At 34.5% G+C, this 25805-nt stretch overlaps 1 protein-coding gene across 6 annotated transcripts in view; it reads right to left on the bottom strand.

Annotated features, from left to right (window-relative positions):
- CDH18 (cadherin 18) overlaps positions 1–25805 on the bottom strand; it is a 718124-nt gene that overhangs the window by 92604 nt on the left and 599715 nt on the right. For all 6 annotated transcript variants that reach the window (XM_046001013.1, XM_046001018.1, XM_046001019.1 and 3 more), the window contains exon 5: positions 24148–24315. In XM_046001013.1, coding sequence (XP_045856969.1) covers positions 24148–24315 — 168 coding nt within the window. The remainder of the gene's footprint in view (positions 1–24147; positions 24316–25805) is intronic.

The raw sequence follows: 25805 nt of genomic DNA, 5'->3' as shown, positions 1-25805 counted from the left end.
AATCAAAACACAAAAATCAGCTGTCTCTGTACATTAACAACAAACCATCCAAAAAGGAAATTCAGAAAACAGTCCAATTTGCAATACCATCAAAAAGAATAACATACTTAAAAAGAAATTTAACCAATGAGGTGAAATGACTGTGTACTAGAAAATACAAAACATTGATGAAAGAAATTAGAGATATGAATAAATGGAAAGACATCTTGTGTTTAAACATTGGAAGACTTAATATTGTTAACATGTCCATATTACCTAAAGCAATTTACAGATCGGTGCTATGCCATTCTAATCGCAATTCCAAAGGTGTTTTTCATGGAAATAGAAAAAAAAAATCCTCAGAATACAGAACTACAAGATACAGAGAACTAATGAAGCAATTGAGAAAAAAAGAACAAAACTAGAAGCTTCAAATGGCCTGATTTCAAACTATATTACAAGGCTACAGTGTTTGAAACAATATGACATAACATAAAGGTACACATATAGCACAATGAAACAGAATAGAGAGCCCAGAAGTAAACCCAAGCATATAAGGCCAGCTGAACTTTGATAAGAGTACCAACGTTAAACAACAGGGAAAAACAGTTTCTTCATCAAATGGTATTGGGAAAACTAGGTATGCACATGCAAAAAAAAAAAAAAAAAAAAAAGAAATTTGCCCTCTATATTACAGCACACACAAAACCAACTCAAAACATATCAGCGACTTAAATATAAGGCTTAAAGATGTTAAATTCCTGAAAGAAAATATAGGGAAAATCTTCTTGATATTGGGTTGGCAATTATTTCTTGGGTATGATATAAAAAACTCAGGCATCAAGGAAAAAATGGATGAGTGGGGCTACACCAAACTAAAAACTACTGCACAGTATAGGAGACAATCAACAGAATGAAAAAGCGGCCTACGGAATAGGAGAAAATACCTGTAAACTTATGTGGTAAGGGGTTCATTTCCAAAATATACAAAGAATTTCAAGTCAAGAGCAAAATTTAAAAATTTAAAATAAAAATAAAAAAAGAAGCCATTACAAAACTGGCAAAGGATTTAAGAAGACATTTCTCCAAAGAAGACATTCAAATAGTCAAAAATTATATAAAAAGATATTCAGCATCTTTAATTATCAGGGAAATGAAAAATAAAAACTACATGTAGAGATCACTTCACACCTGGTAGAATGACTTTTATCAAAACACAAAAGACGAAAAGTGTTGGTAGCATTATGGAGAAACTGGAACCCTTACACTGTTGGTGGGAAGGTGAAATGTGGTGCAACGGCTATGGAAAACAATATAGAGGTTCCTCAAAAATTAAAAACTAGAACTACTATATGATCCAGAATTCCACTGAATTCTGGATTAATATCCCAAAAACCTGAAATTAGAATCTCAAATAAATGTCTATATTACCATGTTCATTGTAGCATTATTTTTTTTAAAGATTTTATTTATTTATTTGACAGAGAGAGATCACAAGTAGGCAGAGAGGCAGGCAGAGAGAGAGAGGGGGAAGCAGGCTCGCTGCTGAGCAGAGAGCCCAATGCGGGGCTCCATCCCAGGACCCTGGGATCATGACCTGAGCCGAAGGCAGAGGCTTTAACCCACTGAGCCGCCCAGGTGCCCTTCACTGTAGCATTATTCACAATGGTTGAGATATGGGAACAACTCAAGTCTCCATTAATAGATGAATCAAGAAAGAGAATGAATAAAAAGCCTCTCTAATAAGATAAGAAATACAAGCAATTAGGAAAATAAAACCTCTGAGTGTGTGAGTGTGTGTAAAAGGGGATATTCTAGTGAGAGAACTGTAGGATTAACAGAAGAGGTAATTAGAAATGTATATGTAACATATATATAAGATTAATAGAAGAGGAAACTGGAAATCTATATCATATAATATTATGTAGTAATATTATATATTATATAATATGCATTATAACATATAAGAATAATATATATTATATTGCATATATTAACTGGATATAATATTTAAAATATATAACAAAATATAATTTATATCATATAAGTTATATATATTATATATAACATATATTATGATAAAAGGAGATTAAGTCAATGACTTTGGATGTCTCTGATAATAAAGATCACAAAGAATATAAAAAATAGACTTGTTATAAATTTAATTTCAAAGAAACCAAGACCTTTGGGACTGGGTTCCTTCTAAAGAGCCTAGTATACAACTGATGCTTAAGTGTTTTATTTTATTTATGTTGGAGATAAAGACAACATTCACATGTACCTTTGCAACTTTAATCCAATAAATACCATTATGTGCCACATTTTTAATATAGCTTGATTAACCATGGGAGGAAATATATTGAATTATCCTACAGTAAGAAAATATATCAGACAAACCTTATTCTAAATGCTAATTCTAACAAAAATGTAAATACCATTTATAAAGATGTATAACATATAGTATTACCTTAAAGAATTCTGAAAGCTGAGAACCAACAGTCCTTAAACAATTAGATATTTTCATCTCTGAATAATAATAATTACATCTGAACCTTGATTTACCTGTTATTTATTAGAATTGGCATTCTTTTTTTTTTAACTTTTATTTATTTTTATTTATTGGACAGAGAGAAGAGGAAGCAGGCTCCCCACTGAGCAGAGAGCCTGATGTGGGACTCGATCCCAGGACCCTGAGATCATGACCTGAGCCGAAGGCAGCGGCTTAAACCACTGAGCCACCCAGGCGCCCAGAATTGGCATTTTTTTATAGACTTGAAGGACACTTGGGAGAAACTTTAAAGGGTATGATTCAAAACGTAAATCTTTGACTAACAGCCTGAAGCTTGGCCATTTCTATCCATGATGTGGCTCAATTGCATAGAAGGAGTCAGTTTACTATTTAGGAGAAAAATGCACTTTTATCCAAATAAGATTAACAAAGGCCATAATTCCTAGAATCTTGGAATAGATGGTGAATGACCTTTTGCCTTTCATATTATTTTTACTCTGTAATTACTCCCTCTGGGGGAAAAAAATACCCATCTTGGATAATTTATAGCACAGTCTAATCAGCACTTCTGTAGTTGCCAAAATATCCCTTAGAGTACCCTGCTCAAGTTCACAAAAAGGTTATATGCTGTGTAACATTATACATTTCCAAGAGGATGAAAAAGGATTAAAAACCTCACTGCACTTTCATCCAGGCATATAGGCATATACACATATATGCTCCACACAGTGTGGGATTATCTATACAAACACATCTTGTATGAAGGCATATCTCTGTTCCATTTATGTATTAGTGGGAGAGAGAAAGAGAGACAGGGAAAGAGAAATCATGTGTTCAAGTCGCAGAAACAAATTATCTAACTGGATATGTAACAACATGCACAAATTTAAACCAAATTTAAACTTAATTTTTAATTCTTTCTATTGAAATTAAGGGCGGAGTTTATCCCAGCTCCCTCCTTTCTCTTATAGCATTGGTGAGAGAAAATTTATCATATAGATAGATAGATAGATTATATATACATATATTTAAAAAACATAGCTACAATGTACTTACATATTTTAAAAATTTCATGTTAGATGTAATTGTAGATCTAGTTGATATAATGAAGGGGTTGATTTTAACAATACCTGTCATAGATTATGTACAAAAAACCGCAGGTTATTCCATATTTGTTTTTAAAGCACAGGAATTTATTTTTCAAATCCTTTAGTAAATACAGTAGTCATTGTTTTACATGTAGCTCTGCTTTTATAAAATATAATTATATCTAATGATTGTGTAGCCCCAGTACACTCACCTTGGTTTTATTTACACAAGCTACAACAGGACAGCTTTGGTTGCTTTAATAGTCATCAAGTAGGAAGGATATTCTATCTGAATTGTGTAGCAGTAAAGAATCTCTGAAGAAAAAAAAATGCTTCCCGGTAAAACAAATTTTTGTTTTGTTGAGGACTGAGGTAATTAATGACTTGATGTAAAATTGTGGGATACAAAAATGTCCCCTAAACCAACCAATGTATCCACATTTATATTCTGTGAGGAGATGGGAAGATAGTTCCGCAGAAGAGAAAACTTCAATCAGCCCCTGACTAATGTTATTAGGTGAGCTCTTTTCTTTCACTCCTAACTTTAATAATTATTTTGGTCTCTATAATAAATATCATCAGATGTATTTAATTCTGGATGGTGTTTTAATATTAAAACATGTTGAGATATTTTAATCTGAGTCCTGAATATTTTTTTTTTTAGTCTTGAAAGTTTTCTTTCAAAACATTTTTTTTAAAGATTTTATTTATTTATTTGACAGATAGAGATCACAAGTAGGGAGAGAGGCAGGCAGAGAGAGAGGAGGAAGCAGGCTCCCTGCCAAGCACAGAGCCGGATGCGGGGCTCCATCCCAGGACACTGGGATCATGACCTGAGTGAAAGGCAGAGGCTTTAACCCACTGAGCCACCCAGGCACCCCTCAAAACATTTTTTTAAGCTGGTTTTGAAGTGATATTTTTGTTTTATGGTTTTCTCTCCCTGTCCTCTCCCACGTGTTTTTTTTATTTTATAGAGATTTTTCTTTTTCCCTATTTTTATCATTTTTATATCAGTTTTTAATATTATTGGTTCTTTTCATATTTATTGCTTCTAACACTGATCTCAATTAAGCATTTTCAGTTTTCTAGAACTCTTAATTTATTTCTTGTATCTCCTTTTACACATTACCATGGAGTCTATTTTTGTTTTTAATTATTTCAATTGTATTGAAATTATTTCTGTTTTGTTCTATTAAAAATGGTAACTAGTTCTTTTTTTTTTTTTTTTTTTTTTTTAAAGATTTTATTTATTTATTTGACAGAGAGAAAAGAATCTCAAGCAAACTCCCAAGCTGAGCACAAAGCCACAAATAGGGCTTGATCTCATGACCTGAACCAAAACATAGAGTTGAACGCTTAACTGGCTAAGCCACTCGGGAGCTCCTATAACTATTATGTTTTTAAAACACCATATGATCTGTCATTTCCTGAGGTTTACACCTTTTGTTTAAAATAATATTTGTGTAGTAATATTGATCATTTTATGTTTAATGTATTTGTTTTTTTAATCTTTCCCTCTTCTAATGCCATGAAATAATCTTGTATTTTCTTTTAAAGCATAAACAGCATATAATCTTTAATCAATTTGTAAAACTGCAGGATGTCAATTTATCTACTGTCACATTGATGGTCAATGGTACCAGTGTCTCCCATTTTCTAATATATAGTGGAAATAGACCAGGCCCCAGGGTATACATGAGTCTGCTTCCTAAGTACTCTGTGAAATCCACTATATCTATTTGTTAAATGGACGTTGATAACTGCTTTTTCTCTGCCCCATTCCAATTTTTTTTCTTTAAAGTTCATCATTATTTATGAATTTGCAGTCACCTATTTGAAATTTGGGGTCAGCCTAGGTTTTTTCAGCCTGTTCTGTACATGATACTTACCTAATGCTGGCATAATTTCAGGTACTGGGAATACAGAAAACAAAACAGAGAAAAGTCCTCATTCTTACCAAGTGTACATTCTCATGAAGGAGAGAGAAAATGAGCAAGATACATGATAAAAAAATATACACTAGATGACACAGTGATAATTCTAAAAATAATAGATGTAGCATGTTTATTAACTGTTTATGTGTTGATTAATCACCAAAATATCTCAGTAGCTTACAACAGCAAATATTTAATTCCCCCTTGTTTTATATGAAAACTATGAGCAGATGAAGAGAAAAAAAATATTTGTTTACTAATTTGTTTTCTCTTTTCTTTATCTGCCCAGAAAAACTAGTCTCTATGTTTTGTCTTTATCACATCTTTGACAATCTGAAATCGTATTTAGGCATGTGCTTTATAAATTTTCTAGGATTTTCAACAGACTTCCTCAAGATTTAAATTGTAAATGAAGTCTCTTTGACTAATTAGGCTTGTTTATTTGGTATGTTGTGTTTTGGTATAAGGTCCTCCCTTGATAGTATGATTATTGAAGTGTTATATAACTGAATTTCCTTGTTAATGCATTATAGTGAACTCTCGTATCAAATTTTTAATGATGTCGATTTTTAAGTCTTTTGTCATAGTAACTATTCTGATGCTCTTGTGAAATGTGTTTCATCTTCAAGGAGATTCGTGAGTAGGACTTTTTTTAAGAAAAAGATTTATTGATTTATTGATTTTTTTTTTTTTTTTTTTTTTTTTTTTAGAGAGAGTGTGTATGAATAGGGAGAGGGACAGAAGGAGAGACTCTTAAGCAGGAATCCTTGCTGAGCATGGAGCCCAATGTAGGGTTTGATCTCAAGACCCTGAGATCATGACCTGAGCTGAAATCAAGAGTCAGAAGCTGAACCGACTTAGCCACCCAAACAACAGAGATTCATGAAAAGTACATTTAACAAATACATGTATTTGATATCTTTAAAATCCTAAAACTTAACTGGGTAGGAATTTCCAGAACGTGCATTCAAATAGAATAAAATTGGTTACATGAGACTAAATGAATTGAGGAAAATGATTATAGTCTTTGTGACTCTTGTAGGTTCTCTAATATTTGCTCTTCCAAATTAAGGAAATTTTCTCCTAAAATATCTATGCTTTACAGGAATGTGGTAAAGTATTTAATTATGGATTAATTGAAGCCATTAACTTTTCTCTCTACCTGAACCCTCTGAAATTCAAAGTCTCAGGGAGTATTTCTTCTTTCACTGTAGTCATAGTCATTTGCATAAATTCAATAAAAATCTCCTCCTCGTAACAGAAGATAATTGGAAACGTTGGTTGTTTTATTTATTTATTTATTTATTTATTTGAGAGAGAGAGAGAGCATGAGAGGAGAGAGGTCAGCAGGAGAAGCAGACTCCCTGCTAAGCAGGGAGCTTGATGTGGAACTCAGTCTCAGGACTCCAGGATCATGACCTGAGCCAAAGGCAGTCCCCTAACCAAGTGAGCTACCCAGGTACCCCAAACATTGGTTGTTTTAAAAAGACTTTGACTGGGATGCCATATTTGAGGGAGATATGCATAGACTCAGATATGACCAGATAACTTTAAGGAACTAAGTTTGAATTTATGGAGCCATAAAGCCCCACTGGAAATGTTGGCCTGTTTCCTTGCTTACAGAGTTCCAAGTAGCCTTGCCAGTTAAGTAAAGAATGTTGCTTTCTGGCAGGTGCAGGAACCTCAGGATATTGGGGACCTGAAGAAGAGGAATTCACCCAAACTACAGATATTGAAGACATGTCTGATGATACGTATTTGACTTGGCTTCTGGCCTAGAGAGTATACTAAAAGTTCCATTGAGAATCCTTATAAAAAGCTCCAACAGAGCAGATTTTAAAAGATCTATATGGTCAATCACTATTCTTGCTGGGCTTATGTAAATAATTAGCCAAGTATGTTAAAATTGGGCTTGTTTTACAAAGAATTATTCTGATTTAGCTATCTCCGGAAATGAGGGTAGTTATATAGAGAGAAAAATTATGTCTCAGTAACACACCTTTGTGAATCTTAAATTCTCTTTCTAATTGTCTTTGAATGCTGTTTGCCTAAACTAGATAACTTGAGGTAACTTCAGAGAAATTGCCACAACAGCTCATGTAAAGAAAATCTTCATGCTTATTATTCTGTGGGGATGATAACAGGATCCCATGGGTATATGATTACTTGAACAGCAGGAAAATGGGATGGATTCCCCCCAACAATTGTATAACTCAGCTATCACTGACCAATTTTGTATAGTTGGGGTGACAACATTTTTCCTTAAAAGCTGGAGTATACCCCACTTCATGGGGTTAACTATGGAATTATGAAAATAATGGATAATCCAACTTTCCTCATGATTGGATTGGATATTGCACTTAAGGATGCCCATATACAGTCTTCTCATATTTGCCAGTGATTCCTCATAATGAGAATAGTGTTAAGGCTAGATATCAAGTAAAGAGGGCTTCATGATGGTTTTATCTCTTAGCCTTGTTTTGGGGGGGTTCCCAGGAGCTTCCTCTATTCATATAAAATTGCAAATAGAGGATTTAGCCAAGCATACAGTAACCATCTTTAACTAAGCTTGACATGCACAAATTCAAAAGGTGGCCCTCTAAAACTGAATGGTGCCTTGATACCTAACTACAGCGCAAGGAGGATCCTATGCTTTAGTAAAACAGGATGTTTGTTTATACTCCAGATACCACAAAAATGTGACAGGGTTACTAAAAGACATGAATACTCAAATTGGCACTTAAACCATCCCTCTCTTTCCTTTAATGATTAAGCTCCTGAACCAGAGGAGGGTTTTTGTCAACTACCAAAGGACTCTTATTTGGGCTTATTTTTCTTTTTGTTGTTCCTTTTTTTTTTTTTTTTTTAAGATTTATTTATCTGAGAGAGAGAGGGACAGCGATCACGAGAGAGAAAGAAAGCATGAGAGAGAACAAGCATGAGAAGAGGGAGAGGCAGAGGAAGAGAGAAAAGCATACTCCCTGCTGGGCAGAGGGCCCAATATGGGGCTTAATCCCCAGACCCCTGGATCATGACCTGAGCTGGAAGTAGAAGCTTAACCAACTGAGCCACCCAGGTGCCCCTCTTTTTGTTATTCTAATCTTCTTTTGCTCTTTTCTCCCATGTCTCTGTCTCTTTATCTGGTGCTGAGATTCCTTCAATGCCATGACTTCAAATTGACAGATAATCCTTTCTACATAGGGAGATTCATACATGTGGTCTACTTTGGATTTAGCTGCCTCTGCCTTTTGTAACTTCTGTATGTAAGTCTCCAACTGACCTATGTTGACCCATAGATAGAGACATCGCTACACCCCACATTCAGCAGGAAGAAATTACAGAAGATAAGACATCCCACCCTCAGCAACCTTAAAGATTTAAGGGTCAGAATTCTTCATGGGGGAATGATGTGGAGAACAAAGGCAAAAGAAATGTAGAGAAAAATTAAATTTCCTTATAAAAAGCAGCCCATTGACAGATACTTGAGGCAGGCAATGAACTTCCTCAGGGAACTTAACTGCCTCCATGTTAATACTTTGCTAGAAGCAAAAGCAACCTTAGCTTGACATTACAACTGACCTCCAGGATCCTTTAAGTCTTCCTTAACATATCAAAATCGCTTTGGAAATTTCCTTTATTGCTACTCCTGCAAGATACATGTTAGCAATCATTCTCCAAACATATGGCTCCCGGATATACATCTGAATGTCTCATGACTAAAGTTTTACTAGATAGTAGTAAATGACCTCATCTTAACAGCAGCTAGCCCTGCAAGGTCCTGGAAGCCTTGCTTGCAAATTCCTTACAGATCTAAGCCATCCCTAACCCTCACTAACTAAAAATTATAAAATCAGTCACTCCTTGTAATCCCAGTGTAGCTCTTTCTGCCCAAGGGTCCTGTCCTGGTGATTTAATAAAAACCACCTTTTTGTGTGTGCATATAAACAACACACACACACACACACACACACACACACATACACACACACGAAGAAAAATATGATTAAACTATCACTCTGTTGGGATAGGCTCAATTCCAAGTGAATTTTCATTCCAGAATATGACCTGAAAAAGCAACCACTAGGAGGAGGCAAGATCATGAGAATAGAAAGCTTCTGCTTAAACATGGCATATTCTGTAGGCCAAAGTCATTGTCAAAGCACAGAGTTAAAGAGGGACATATTTACTACCTACAGGAAAACATGATGAAAGGGGAAGGAGCTAACAATTATGAACAAACAATACAATCTTTCATAGTTCATCCTCCAATCACAAATATCTGTGTGACTCTTATAGATGAAATCCATTTATCTGCTCTCACCCCCAAATCTTTTTATACTATGAAACCAGGCTTGAATTTCAAAATCATGGATACAGTCATATCAGAGTTTCATCCAGAGACCACTGAATTAGAAGGACAAATTATTTGATCACCACAAATTTAACATAAAAGCAGGGATAAATAAGGACAAAATAATAAAAATGAAGGCCCTATTTGAAAGGAAAAGAATGTTAATGGCTCATGGTAATTCAGTAACTGTTCTGTGTGGTCGTTATAAGGATTTCTATCCCTAAAGCTCTGAGGCTAACTTATTTGTAAATCCTTAAAATTTGTATTTTCAGCCCTGAAAGTCATGAAATTTTTGGTTTCTTCCTCCTCCCTTTAATGTCTATTAGAGAAGACACACACACACACACACATTTTTTTTTTTCTGAGCTCATCTCTTGGTAGTGTCTTATCAAATGCAGCATATAGCAATCAACTCACACTACAGACATTCTTTCCTAAAACCTCTTCTCTTAAAGCCATGAGGTTCATTAGCTGTATTTTCTACCTTCCAAATTATCCCATGAAAATGTTTACCAAAGCAGAACACAGTCATTTTCTAACATCCTATAAGGTCCACTTAATACTATTTTCTTCTTCAAACATAATTCCACATAATTTGTTGTTTTGGTGTGGTGGTGACAGAAACTTGCTTGTAGAGATCTAACATAGAATGCATAATCAGTTTATTAGCCAATTTCTGTTGCATTAGGAAATAAATTCCATCTCAATAATTCATAATCACAAACATTATTTCTTCTTGCATTATGTAAGAACTCTGGCTTAGTGAAGCTCTGTTGGGCTCTGGTGTGCTTATCTCCATTAAGCACCAATGCTTTCTCAGTAGACTAAAGGAGTATCTTTTTTCTAACTTATGTTCTTCTCAGACTGGAGGCCAAGAACAAGAGAAACTGAGCCAGGGCACCTGGGTGGCTCAGTTCATGATCCTGGAGACCTGGGATCGAGTCCTGCATCAGGCTCCTTGCTCAACAGGAAGTCTGCTTCTCCCTCTGACCCTCCCCCATCTCATGCTCTCTCTCTCTCACTCTCTCTCTCAAATAAATAAATAAAATCTTAAAAACAAAATATATAAATAAAAATAGAGTCAAAGCATTCAAGCTCATTAAGGTTTCTGCTCAGATATGATTCAAACCATAATATTTCTCATGCCACTGACCAAAGCAAATTAACTAGCTTATCCTAAATTTAATGGGAAAATATTTTCTACTTATAGGAAAGTATGTCATAGGCAGAGAGAGAATGGATAACTGTGAACAAATAATTGAATATACCAGGGAAGTTAAGAGAGACATCAAGATGAGAAAAAGTCAGTAAAAGTTTATTCCAAACAGAATTTTCTAGAGAAATAAGTCAAATGAGGATGAATGTTATGAATGATTGCAATAGAAAACATACATCTTAAGCAGTTTTCCAAAGATGTTCTTTGAACAGTGAACTCATTATTTTTGTTTTAACATACGTTTTTATTACATCCTCATTTTTAATGCAATTTAACAGGTTAAAGATTTCTAGAGTTATATTTCATCTTCTCATCAAATTTGAGGCCAAGTTTCTATTGTTGTCTGTACGCCATTATTGTCAATGAGAATCCCACAAAGTGTCAAATTCCTCTTTTCTTTTTTTTTTTTTTTTTTAAATTTATTTGATCGAGAGAGAGAGATCGCAAGTAGGCAGAGCAGCGGGCAGAGAGAGAGAGAGAGGAAAGCAGGCTCCTTGCTGAGCAGGGAGCCCGACGTGGGGCTCGATCCCAGGACCCTGAGACCATGATCCGAGCCAAAGGCAGACACCTATCTGACTGAGCCACCCAGGCGCCCCTCAAATTCCTCTTTTCATTTTTCAAATTCTAAACTTCACCAAACACATCTAGATGATAATATTTTTCCACCACATTTGAGATTTCTTATGATTACTTGTCTAAGGCTTAATGTCTACACTTATTCTTGAAAACCTCTAGTCTAGTTAATTGCTTGTTTGTTTTCTAAGATTTTATTTATTGTCAGAGAGAGAGAGGCAGGCAGAGGGAGAAGTAGGCACCCTGCTGAACAGGAACCCAATGTGAGATTCAATCCCAGGATCCTGGGATCATGGCCTGAGCTAAAGGCAGATGCTTAACAGACTGAGCCGCCCAGGTCCCTTTTTTTTGTTTCTTAAACATGGCCTCATCATTCTGCTGTCTTCCTCTGAAACTCCAATTATTATACATTGGAAATCGGGTGGTTTTCGTTTATTTGTTTGCTGTTTTGCTATATATTTTAATTCTTTTTTGTTTTTTTATTTATCTTTGGTCTCTCTGATGCATTCTGGCTAGTTTCCTCAGACTTATCTTCCAGTTTACCTACTCTGCATTCAGTTGTATCTAATGTCCTATTCCCCTGGTTTGTTTCAGATCGCAATGTCATCTCTTAATGTTACTGTCTATGTTGTGGCTTCTGTTTACTGAGAGGTAGAGTTAACCATTTTTCATTTCAGAGCAAGCCCTGGTTTCATGCTAAACATCTAACTCTAGTAACATCCCTAATGAATTCCTGTAATTGTACGCTTTCTCCCTTCTCTAGGGATAACAACCAATGATATCAGGTTCTGGAGCCTACATTCTGCCTTCTGCTCCCTCTGGACTTTCACAACATCAGCTTGCCAATTTGCCACTTGTGCAAGTGCACCTACACCAGTACAATCACATAGAAATATAAAGTCTATTGGGGAGGTACTTATAATTATATCAGTAACAGAATACATGTAATTCCCTAAACTCTCATTATTCTTGGCTATGACATTGAGGATGCACAGATCTCTGCAACAGAGCTCCAATAGGAAAGAAGCCTGAGTCCCATAATGCTCTCTATATTTTCAGCATCAGGGAGACCGAGAGCACAGACAGTACCTACACAAATATGGAACAGTGAAAGCTTGCCAGCTGAAGAGGTGACTGTGTTAAAAAGAAGATGCTGAAGTTCATTAGATGCTGTCACTTTACTCTCTAGTGCTAAGTCACATGTACTAAGCCAACCATTTTCTAAAATACAGAAATCAGTGTTTGTTTATTTATTATTTATTGATTGATTGATTTTAAAGATTTTTATTTATTTATTTGAGACAAAGAGAGAGAATGAGAGAGAGAGAGCATGAGAGGAGAGAGGTCAGCAGGAGAAGCAGACTCCTTGCCGACCAGGGATCCCTATGTGGGACTCAATCTTAGGACTCCAGGATCATGACCTGAGCCAAAGGCAGTTGCTTAACCAACTGAGCCACCCAGGTGCCCCAGAAATCAGTGTTCAGGTCCACCACAATTTGTCTCCTCATTCTCTAAACTTAAGTTTATTTTTTTCATTAGAAGCTAATTTTTGTCAAAGCAAAATGTTGATAATTTCTACACCTAAATTTCTTTTTGTATAATTAGATAACTTTTTAAAAATATATTTTATCTATTTATTTGACAGAGAGAGATCACAAGTAGGCAGAGAGGCAGGCAGAGACAGAGGGGGAAACAGGCTTCCTGCTGAGCAGAGAGCCTAATGCGGGGCTCGATCCCAGGACCCTGAGATCATGACCTGAGCCGAAGAAAGAGGCTTAACCCACTGAGTCACCCAGGCATCCCAAATTTGATAACTGTCATGGAAAAAAAAATAGACAATGTATGAAGAGAATTTTTTTTCCCATAAGTGAAATGTCTTTTATATTAACTGTCTACTATAGGATCTATAGCATTTTGATGCTTGGAAATATTTCAAGGTAGAATTTTCTCTTATCTGGAAAAGTTAACTACATTGAAATAATTATGATTTAAATGCCTGGGTGTAAGGTTGGGAATTGCTGAGATATGAGGTGGTGCAATATGTATTATAAAAGTTCAGATACCAGGTTATTGTAGTACATCAATAAAGTATTTTTTTTTTCTTTTTTAGCTTTAATGTACATGAGACATTTCTAAGTTGTATTTTTATCTTATTATCAAGTTTCAAACACATCTTTAAACAGTAATGTAATTATCCTGGTTTTAAGACTACATAATTTTGTGTGGCAGAAAGACAGATTATTTCATGTTTCTTTTTTTGAATGAACTATAATTTCATATGCCATCATAATGTGATCCTTTCACATAATTTCTTAGACTGTATCCATGGACTACTAATGATTAGATGAAGTACATTTAAGAAAAGAAGACTTGGTGAGAAAGATCAATGGTATTTGGTTTATTGAAGCTTGCTCCTTGTAATACACTACCCCCCCCAAAGATAATATTGATTCTAATTGTTTTTTTAAAAGACCTTGTTTCTTTGCTTCAGTAACTTTGCCAGATCAGTAAACAAGTCATTCCCTACAATTAACCTTAGGTCCCAGGCTACAAAAGTTGTAATCGATTTGATAATTGTATTTATTTTGACTAATTAATATTTTCTTTACATTCATAGTATTTACTTGGAAAAGTGACTACTGATATAAGATAAATATTTATTTATAGATGATTCTGGCAGAAGGCTGACTGACATGTAAGTGCTTAGGCTGTGATATCTGACTTGTCCAGGGTGTCTGACATTACAGATAAGATTAACCAGAAAGTTTCTACATCTCTACTTTAAATTGCTTTACATAGCAGATGCAGTTTACATTGAAAATATCTCAAATTATAAAGGAAAAATCCCAAGCAATCTGGGATTTTCCTGCATCTAAAAAACTTGTATTAAATACCTATCATTAATCATCATGTTAATTCTGGACTGCAATGTTTTTACTATATAAATATAGTATTACTAATTCTATAGTCATTTGAATGCACATTATAATGTCACACATTAAAAGGACAAATGTCCTATATTAGTATTCTACTGTACTCTGGAATAGTATCTTTAAAATTGCTTACCTAAAAAATTTAAAAAGATAAAATAAAATTGCTTACCCTAACACATTTGCTGTTACAATATGTCAACATGCATTGCTACAAAGCTGATTATCCTCTAAGAAATTTTTCTTCAAAGCACGAGTAAAGCGAGCTACTTTTTTTTTTTACTCACTTTCTTTTACTCTTTTTTCGCTCACTTTCTTCATAAACATAACACATAAATATGTGAGAAACTGTGTAAACTTACAAGTTCTAATTGAAGATCATTCTTACTTTTTTCAGCATTTTGTGAAGAATTTAAAAAAACAATCTGTAGGGGTCCCTGGGTGGCTCAGTGGATTAAGCCGCTGCCTTCGGCTCAGGTCATGATCTCAGGGTCCTGGGATCGAGCCCCGCATTGGGCTCTCTGCTCCGCAGGGAGCCTGCTTCCTCCTCTCTCTCTGCCTGCCTCTCTGCCTACTTGTGATCTCTCTCTCTGTCAAATAAATAAATAAAATCTTAAAAAAAAAAACAATCTGTACAGACTAATTAGTGACAATTATAAAATTTCTAAGAAATATATGCTTATTAGCAAAGCACGCATATCCACACAAAACAGGTAAGCAAAGGAATCAATCTATATCTTTGCCATAGCAAACAGCCAAATAGATCAAAAACAAATCATACAATGATTGACATTTTATAACTGGCAAGTTACTAAATAGATAATCTTAATTTCAAAATATTCAACTTTAAAATTAAAAGAATGGCACATCCTTATTTATAGCTATTCCCTTATATGAAAAATACGCTCTAAAATTATCTGTACCCTGTTTAATGGGATAAACATAAAATAATTTTCAATTATTCTTATTTTATATACTAAATCTTATAACATTAAATAAACACACTTTGTATCTACAAAGCAGAATGAAAATACACCTCTAATAGATCAACAGCTTGCAAGTTTTACAGTTAATTTGAGAAACCCAGCTTTCCTTTGAATTTATACTTTCAATCTAACCATACTGGATATCAAATTGACATACTATTCATGTATCATCCACGTTCTTTAAACTTAAACTTCAATGGGTTGGTGATTCCAGTCAAGACGGTGAAGTGACAGGTATTTGGAAGATAGCTACAGAAGCTGGACAGGAACGTACCATGGCTATTGCAAGTCCCTAGAGAGTATTCAATGTAAAAAGGCCTGGATGAGATATGATCCTTTTTTTTTTTTTTTAAGATTTCATTTATTTATTTGACAGAGGTAAAGAGAGAGAGCACAAGAGGTGCAGCAGCAGGCTGACAGAGTGGGAGAAGTAGATATCCCGTTGAGCAGGGAGACTGACACGAGGGCTGTATCCCAGGACCTTGTGATCAAGACCTGAGCCAAAGACAGATGCTTAACAATTGAGCCACTCAGGTGCCCAGAGACATGATCCTTCAGAGAAAGTAAGAAAAACAATATATATTTTTAAAAGATTTTATTTATTTACTTGAGAGAGAGAGAGAGATGAGTGGGGGTGGGGGGTGTGGGCAGGGAAAAGCAGGCTCCTGCTGAGCCAGGAGCCAGACTCCAGGTTGGATACCAGAACCCTGAGATCATGACCTGAGCCAAAGGCAGACACCTAACTGACAGGGCCACCCAGATGCCCCAATAATATGAGTCTTTATATTGACAATGACTCAGGGTATTTTTTTAAATATTCAGTGCTAGGGGAAATAATCCAGGCAACAATTCGTTTGTGGAGACAGAGGTTGGGGTTCAGGGCTGGCACAGTCACACAAATATGAACAAAGGCATGGAAAGAAGAAACAACAGAGAAATAGTCCCCAAAATGTGAAGCAATATTCCTGTGATAATTGCAGATATATACAACATGTGCATATATGGAAACTCCAAGAAACCGAGACAAAGCAAAGCTGGAAGACAAAAGAGCAAACAGAGATTTCAGAAGCCAGGAGACACTAGGAGTCAGTACTAGTTAATGCTTCAGTTGATACTAGAGAAAATTTTGTGTTTAGGAATAAGAGCTACTTCCCAGGAATAAGGGGAAATGAAACAAAGCAGTTCTAAGAAAATTTAACTAATTTAGGTAAATGAAATTCCATATATCTATAAAAAAATAACTCTGGAGAAAGATGACATAGGCAGGGACTTCTGTAAATGTTTGTATATAATCTTCAGTCAATAATTCCAAAACATACTTCTAATTGGGAAATTACCAAAACCAAAAGGAAACAAGATCAGTAAAAAATACCCAGATGTGATGATGATGTTAAAATTGTTAGAAAAGAGTTTTGAAATGATCATGATTAATGTTTAAGAACCATAGAAAAAAAGAGAATTTTAGCAGATACCAATAATGTATATTTAATAAGTCAAGTGAAAATAATAGAACTGAAATATTTTAATGCTGAAGTGTGTACATAATAGGTTTAATAGACTAGTTATTAGAGGATAAACACAGTGGAAAAGAAGATTTTATATATTTATTTATTTATTTTTTTAATGTATTTGACAGACAGAGATCTCAAGTAGTTGGAGAGGCAGGCAGAGAGAGAGAGAGGAGGAAGCAGTCTTCCCACTGAGCAGAGAGCCCGATGTGGGGCTCGATCCCAGGACCCTGGGATCATGACCTGAGCCGAAGGCAGAGGCTTAACCCACTGAGCCACCCAGGTGCCCCTGAAAAGAAGATTATTATACTAGAATATAAGTCAATATTAAATTTCCAGGTTAAAGAAGAGACAAAAATAATAAGTAAACATGCAGAAAAAAGTGTAATGGATTTATGGTACACAGCTAAAAGACCTAGCACGCATGCTTTTGCACAACCACTAGAAGTGATAAAACAAAACAAAAGAAATATTTGAAGAAATGATGACCAAAATTTTCTAGCACTGACAAAAGATAGCCTAAAAATTCCTTATAACTGAAAAGCAGATTTTTTTTTTTTTTAAGTACGTACTTCTTAGGAGCACCAGAGTTAAACTCTTCAATATCAAATACAAATTAAAATATTTAAAATAAGATCCATTAAAGTAGAATAAACTAATCCTCAGCAAAGCAATAACAGTAACACTGATAACTGATTTTCAACAGATAAGATGGTGGTCAGCAGACAATTAAATTGTGTCATTTATTACTAAAATAAGAAGAAGACTTTAAATCAGAATTCTATTCCCTATGAAAATGCCCTCTAAAAAAAGTAAGAAAAATTACAAGTTAAATAAAAAAAGAAAAAAGAAAAGAATTCAATGACAGCAGACCAGTACTAAAAGGAACAGCAGGAAGGGATATTTTAAGAAAATTTAGAATTTCCTTTGGAAACACAGCAATGCAGGAAAGAAGAAATGCCACCAAAAGGGATAAATTAGGGGCGCCAGGGTGGCTCAGTGGGTTAAAGCCTCTGCCTTCAGCTCAGGTAGTGATCTCAGGGTCCTGGGATAGAGCCCCACATTGGGCTCTCTCCTCGGTGGGGATCCTGATTCCTCCTCTCTCTCTGCCTGCCTCTCTGCCTACTTGTGATCTCTCTCTGTCAGATAAATAAAATCTTTAAAAAAAATTAAAAAAGGGATAAATTATTGACTTAAAAATTATTATTTACTATTTAACACTACAAAAATAATGACAAATTTTATGTAGGGTTCAATATATAAGACGTCAAAATAGCAAAAAAAAAATCAATTCAATGGGGTTAAACAGTTTTAAAATTGTTCCATTTATTTCAAATGATAAAATTCTAATTTAAGGCGAAATAAAATAAATAATAATATCTCAAACAAATACTAAAGAAAAAAAGAAATAAAAGATTATTACTGAGGGATAAAATGAAGACAGTGAAATATATTGCTAATTCAAAGAATATAAGAAGAAAAAAAGGAAAATTTACGATTTAAAATATTGTAAATACATTAAATCAGAATAACAATGGATATTGTGAAACCATATTAAAATTAAAAATAATAATAATAACAGAAACTTAGTTTAGTGGCTGATATGAAACTTTTAAAAAATAAGAAGAATACACTTTGAAGGTAAAGTGATGGAAAACATACCATCTAACCATTAATCAAAAAATTTTTAAAAATTGGTAGTTATATTAGAGATAAAATGGACTTTAAATTATAGATGATTATTATAAGATGTTCCACAATGAAACATTTTCAATCCAAGAGGAATACATCTTGCCTTAAATCTGTGTGTATCCATTAACATGATTTCAAATTATATCTAAGAAAATTCAAAACTAAGTAAAATAAAAGGATAAATAGAAAAATCCAGTGAAATGGTGGGATACATTAACATATATCTCTCAATAGTTGACAAAAATTCTGTATGGATATGGAAAGTTGAATGGCACAATGAATAAACTTGAACTAATTTACATTTGTAGAAAACTAACTATGAAGCTGCAGAATTTATCTTCTCCTAAAGTACATAAGGACACTATCTCAATGAAATACATACTGACGTTTAGAAAACCCCCCAGCAAGTTTCAAAATATATACCTGTAACCAGACTAAAATGATATTACCTCCTACCTGTCACAATAGCTAAAATTAACAACACAGGGAAAAATAGATGTTGGTGAGGATGCAGAGAAAGTGGAAGCCTCTTAAACTGTTGATGGGAATGCAAACTGGTGCAACCACTCTAGAAAACAGTATGGAGGTACCTAAAAATTTAAAAATAGAGCTACCCTATAATCTAGCAATTGTCCTACCAGGTATTTATCCAAAGGATAAAAAATAAAGAATCAAAGAGACACAGGCACCCCAATGTTTATAGTAGCATTATCAACAATTGCCAATTATGGAAAGAGCCCAAATGTCCATCAACTGATGGACTGATGTATGGATAAAGTGGTACACACACACACACACACACACACACACACACACAATGGAATATTACTCAGCCAAAATAGAGAGAAAGAAATCTTGCCATTTGCAATGATGTGGATGGAAGTAGAGAGTACTATGTTAAGTGAAATAAGTCAGAGAAAGACAAATACCATAAAGATTTCACTCCTATGTGAAATTTAAGGGGAAAAAAAAACCAGATGAGCATAGGAAAAAAAAAAAAGAGAAAGGAGAGAGAGAGAGAGAGAGAAAGGCAAACAATAAAACAGATTCTAACTATAGAGAATTGAGGGTTGCTGGAGGTGAGGTGGGCAGGGGTTGAGCTAAATGGGTATGGTCATTAAGGATGGCATTTGTGATGAGCACTGGATGGAGTGTGTAAGTGATAAATCACTGAATTCTACACATGAAAATAATATTACAGTGTAGGTTAACTAACTGGAATTTAAATAAACACTTGAAGAAAAATGAAAAAATGAACTAGATATCATTTTTGAAGTACATTAGAGAAATGTCAACTTGCTGGTAATTAAAACATATACTTCACATTTTGATTGACCAAAGGAGAAGCTTTCTTGTTTTGTTTCTTTCAGTTCCTGTTTTAAATAAAACATTAATGCTGAATATATTATATGCCATTTAGATTTCTTTTCATGAAAAGGTAAATAGTAATTTGAAAATATGGTCTTTCCTCTAAAATATTTTGCTATCAACAAAATCATAACATTATCAATATATTCATCAGTGATATTTTACTTTTCACCAACATTAAAATTTACTCAAATCAGGTAAACATCTCTAACTCTTAGTATTATAGAAAATACTGCCATCTATTGATCCTTCAAATATTCCACAGCATTGTATCAACTCTAGTCACAAGAGAACTAAAGCTGTTCAATGACATACAATTTTGCAATCACTTCAAGTTCTTGGGGGAAGTTTTTTAAATAACCAAGTTCTTACCATTTTATGGTGATTATTTGACATGTGGGTTTTTTTTTCTTTCTTTCCCAATTTGGGTTATTTATTCTTACTTAGTCAAAGGCAATTGTAAAAATACAGATCCTTTCACTTAAGAGTACAGAAAGTCTGCTTTATGAATTTTCATGTAAGTTATTGATTTTATGTGTGTATTATTTATAGAAAATAATGGAGGTCAGTGACTTTTTTACCTACCTAAGAATAAATTAGGCAATAAGTGCAATGTAACTATAACATAGTAAAACCAGAAAAGGACATTTCAAGAATCTTAAGAAGTGAGATATATTCCTTTCAACAGAAGGACTAATATTGAGGAATTTTACAGCCCACGAATTTTCTGTTAAAGAGAACTGGGCATTGCTTGTGTCCTTTGAGTAAATACTCAAGCCATAGAAGGGTTGATTTGTTTTTTCACTCTGCATCTTGTAAGGGTCTCCCTTTCTTAACATTTATCTGGACACATAATGCATTATGTGTAATTGAGCAGTGGCCGTCCTCTCAGTTGGGCATGTACCAACTGGTCTCTCTTCTGCCCTCTGCCTTCCTGACAGTGACAGGCAGCCTGTGTCAGCCTGGATCTTTATTAACCTTGCATCCTAAGCCACTGTGTTGGCAACTACCTAGTGTAAAGTCTTCATAAAGGAAAGTATCAGTTTAGTTCATTCCCTAGTTTTCAAACACTTAGAGTCAATTTGTTTCAAATTAAAAAAATACAGTGATAATCCTAAAGTACAAGATATAACAAACCGATTCATTTCCTCAGAGCATGGAAGGTTAACAGAAAAAAATAAAAAAGGGAAAAATGCTTTGAAGGAATATTTTTGCAAAGTGTGTGCAGATGTTTATACTAGAGTTGATCACAGTAGTGGTGTAAAACAATGAGTCTTTGATTCAGGTGAAATGAGAAAGAAGTCAGAAGGAGGCGTGTGAAAATATCCCATCTTAAAAGAAACAAACTACTGGATATATTCGATGACAGGAAATAATCTTTAAATAAGTTGAATTGTGTAGATTCGTGCATTTCATGGTGCTTCCTGAACATAAGTCCTCATAATATATCTTTTTTTTCTACAAGCAGTTACAGTTTCTCATTATATATGTAGCCATTTGATAAGTTATGATGCTTAGAGGTAAATTAAAAAATAATTTACTGCAAGTCACTCTTGTCAAGGTAACACTAATTATTCTGAAAGCTTCATTGTGCTTAACGCAATTTGAGTATAAAGTATGTTTTAAGCAAGTCAAACTGTGAGGTTCCGTGTGTGTAATGATTCCGTTTCAAAACTCGAAGCACATCTCACAGAGTGGCAGGGTTGGCATCTGACCATCATTCTGCATAGACGGCTCCTGAGTGAAGAAAGGTAGCCTCCTTAGATATGTGGAGTTCACTCAGAGAATGTACATTTATTCTGTTTCTTCATCAGGTAAAACAATAGTTTTCATCATAAACTGATGTTTCAACAATAACACTTATTAATCAAAAAAAAATTAGGAATCATTTCTCCATATTAGCACAAGCACGGTTTTTTTTTTGTTGATTTTTAAAATCAACTTCAATGGACTCATAAGTTTAAAAATTAGTTTATATAGAGAAGGAGGGACAGAGAGAGTGAGAGGATGCAATCTGCATCAAGACCAAGCATTTATTGAATGTTTGTAGTGTATCCCTTAAGCTTCATTCTATTCAGAGCTGTGATATTAATCTATATCTTTAAAATAGCAGTGACAGTATCTACATGAAAATAAGGTAGACAAGTTCCCTTTGTAAACTCTAATAAAGTTTATGTTCAATTGAGCTTAGCATTATTCATTAAATTAAAAAAAATCTTTGAACTTTAGTGTCTTTATCCTATTAAAGAAAAGCACTTGTAGAGTGGAATATGTATATGTGCCCGTTTTGTGAACTAAGTGATAAAATAAATACAAAAATGCACTGTAATTTATAAAATTACAAAATTGAATTTTGTGGTTTACTATAATGTGAACTTATTTATGATTTATTATAAACCTACTTTCTTCATAGAGTAAAGGCCACATGAATGGATCAGGTCACATAATCTATCTCTAGAACAAATACATATGTTCAAAAGATGTATTTGTTTTAGAGAGAGGGGGGAGGGGCAAGAGGAGAGAGAATCTCAAGCAGAGTCCACGTGAGAGCAGAGCCCAATGTCGGGCTCAGTTTCCTGACCCTGAGATCAGGACCTGAGCCGAAACCATGAGTTGAATGTTGAACCAACTGTGTCACCTAGGCACCCCATCTCTAGAAACAATATTTTAAATTGATGCTACCTAACTATGAACTCGACTTGTATGTCTTTTAACAATGGTACTTTGAAAGAGTATTTAAATTCAGCTCATTAACTCATTCATTCATTCATCTAGCCATCATTTATCAAGGGCTGGCCACTGATCTGAACAATTAAGGTTACGTAGACAATTTGAGTATCATTCTTACTTAGAGAGACTTACAGAAGTGGGAGTCGTATGTACCTAAGGAAATAAACATAACATGAAAGTGCCAGGTAACAGAAAACAAGAATTCATTAACTTTTAGTTCTGCAAAATTTCAGGGAAAATTATAGTAAGACTTTTAAACAGAGAAATGTGAGTATGGAGAATTCTGGTTGAATTAAGAATGTGAAAGGTTATTATGTTTGGGGAACAGGTAATATTCCATTCTGAATAGCCCTGGAATGTACCAAGAGAAATATTAAAAGAGATACCGCGGGGAAGGCATATCACACAAACTCGGGAAGAGCCAGTATTGACATACCAGGTGTCTACTTTATTGCAGTTTTTAAACATCATGTGTCAAAAGGACATAAGGGATAGCACCCCTACAAGATTTTTATCTTAATTAAAGGCTATTCTATAAAATGTCATCCACAATTTCTGCCACATTAGAAATACTGAAATATATTTTTTCCCATTGTGAGGATGTCATAAACACCACTTTTTTTCCACACTCACAAAACTGACATCTTCTCCTCTTGTATTGCCTAAAAATTTGTGCCCCCCCCATTCAAAGGGTTTCCCACTTTATTGTATTAGCTGCACCTTGCTGTGGGATGCTTTGTATATGCCCGTGTATGTGTGGGGGGCGGGTATGGGGGTGTGGAGAGCATTCATTCTTAACATGAAAATTTTTTTTTTCAATTTCAGTCACCAAAAACACATACGCATTTTTTTTTTATGCAAGAGAAGAATGTTACTTTCAGAATGTATTTTGCATATCTCCCTGTATATCTTAGTAATACATAACTGCTCTAGCAAATATAAGATATACTTAGTGGTACTTAGTACCACTCTATCATTTTTAATATTTAACTGTAATGCCAACTGAAACACATATTTTTTAACATGGTGGCAATTATCCACCAGGTTCAGGAGACAATAAACTGAGTGATTTCTCTACTCTCATGTATAGAAGGGAAACCATGTAGCACAAACACAAAATATCCTCATTTAACAGTAACATGATATATATAACATATATATATAAAACATATATATAACATCTATATATTATATATATATATAACATCATATACTTAAGTATTTCATTTTGTTTTATGCAAATGAAGAGTGATAACTGTATATCATAAGAATCCGGTACATACTCTGAGGAAACCGTGGGGGGTTGTCGTTGACATCAGTCAGGGTGATGTTGACTGTTGTCGATCCAGAAAGCCCTCCAACTTGCCCAGCCATGTCTTTGGCTTGAATGACCACTGAATAGTGTTCTCTGGCTTCTCTGTCCATATTATGTAAGGCAGTTCTAATAACCCCTGTAATACAAATTTTAAAGAAAACAATATGGATTACATATTAAATGAGAAACAGCACAGATATATCTTTTTTCTTTCTGTTTTAAGAAGTGCATTTTTAAATGAAATACTTTCTTGAGAAAGCCAGTTTTCTAAGACAAATGTACCTTTAAAATGTTACTAAATCTATCTCATCGAATTCTTTATTTAAAACCACAGGTCTCAAACTGTTCTACTCAAGGCAGTTAAGATGTCCATTTCTTTGTGTTTCTTGGGGTGTCTCGGAGGGCAGCTGCACAGCCCAAGCTCGTTCCTCTGCTGGATTACTAAATATTTCACAAACTGTGCTCCTCACAAGTGTCAGATGAGATGATCTGAGAAGAAGTTAATTTTCCTCCTTACAGAACAATTTACACAGAGCTTCCTACATAGAGTTGTCAAAGTTTCATAATGGAAAACATTCAAGAATTGTGTGTACTTGAACAAATGTTGTAGGCAGGAGTCATTTTAACATTTATCAGGACTAAGAAAGTCCCTATTTTTATCAGGAAATACAGTTACAATAAGAACTAGATCTAAGTACATAAGCAAAACAAAGTGATGAAATCGATTCCAAAAATCCCATGTAAAAGTCACATTCTTGATTTCATAGTGCCAAAAGAGACATTAAAGGTAACTTTTTATGAACTAGTACTTAGATTCAATGAAAATATAAAAAAAATGTTATGTGTTATATCCCTATTTGTTTCAAATGTAGGTACATATAAATCATATAGCTTTGTCAAGAGAGCCTTAAATTTAAAAACTGAAACACATTTTCCAGAGGATCAAGGACTATTAACTGTGTCATAAAAAAAAATTCTCATGTAGATGACCTATATTATAATAAATGCATATGTGTATATATGAATTTATAATTATATTATACATGTATATAAATATATAATATAAAGATATTTGCTACTCCATATATAGGTCAACATTTTATTACTACCTTTTCACTTTTTATTTTTTATAAAGATTTTTATTTATTTATTTGACAGAGAGAAACACAGCTAGAGAGGGAACACAAGCAGGGGGAGTGGGAGAAGGAGAAGCAGGCTTCCCGCTGAGCAGGGAGCCTGATGTGGGATTCAATCCCAGTACCCTGGGATCATGACCTGAGCTGAAGGCAGACACTTAACAACTGAGTCACCCAGGTGTCCACCTTTTTACTTTAAAAAAAATATGTATATTTGGATCATGTCACCTTTTAAAAAAAACTATTTATTTACTTATTTGAGAGAGAGAGAGAGAGAGAGAGAGAGGGCAAGCCCAAGTACGGGGAAGGGCAGAAGGAGAGAGACAAGGAGACTCTCCACTGTTAGTTCACAGCCTAACATAGGACTCTAACCCAGGACCCTGAGATCATGAGATTCCAGTACCTTGAGATCATAATCCAAGCCAAAGTCAGAGGCTGAACCTACTGAGCCACACAGGTCCCCAATGGCACCACTGGCTTCAACCAAACA

This window comes from Meles meles, chromosome 3, assembly GCF_922984935.1.
Source record: "Meles meles chromosome 3, mMelMel3.1 paternal haplotype, whole genome shotgun sequence".
NCBI lineage: Eukaryota > Metazoa > Chordata > Mammalia > Carnivora > Mustelidae > Meles > Meles meles.
Note: the sequence above shows the minus strand (reverse complement) of the source record. Positions and strands in the feature narration are given on the sequence as shown.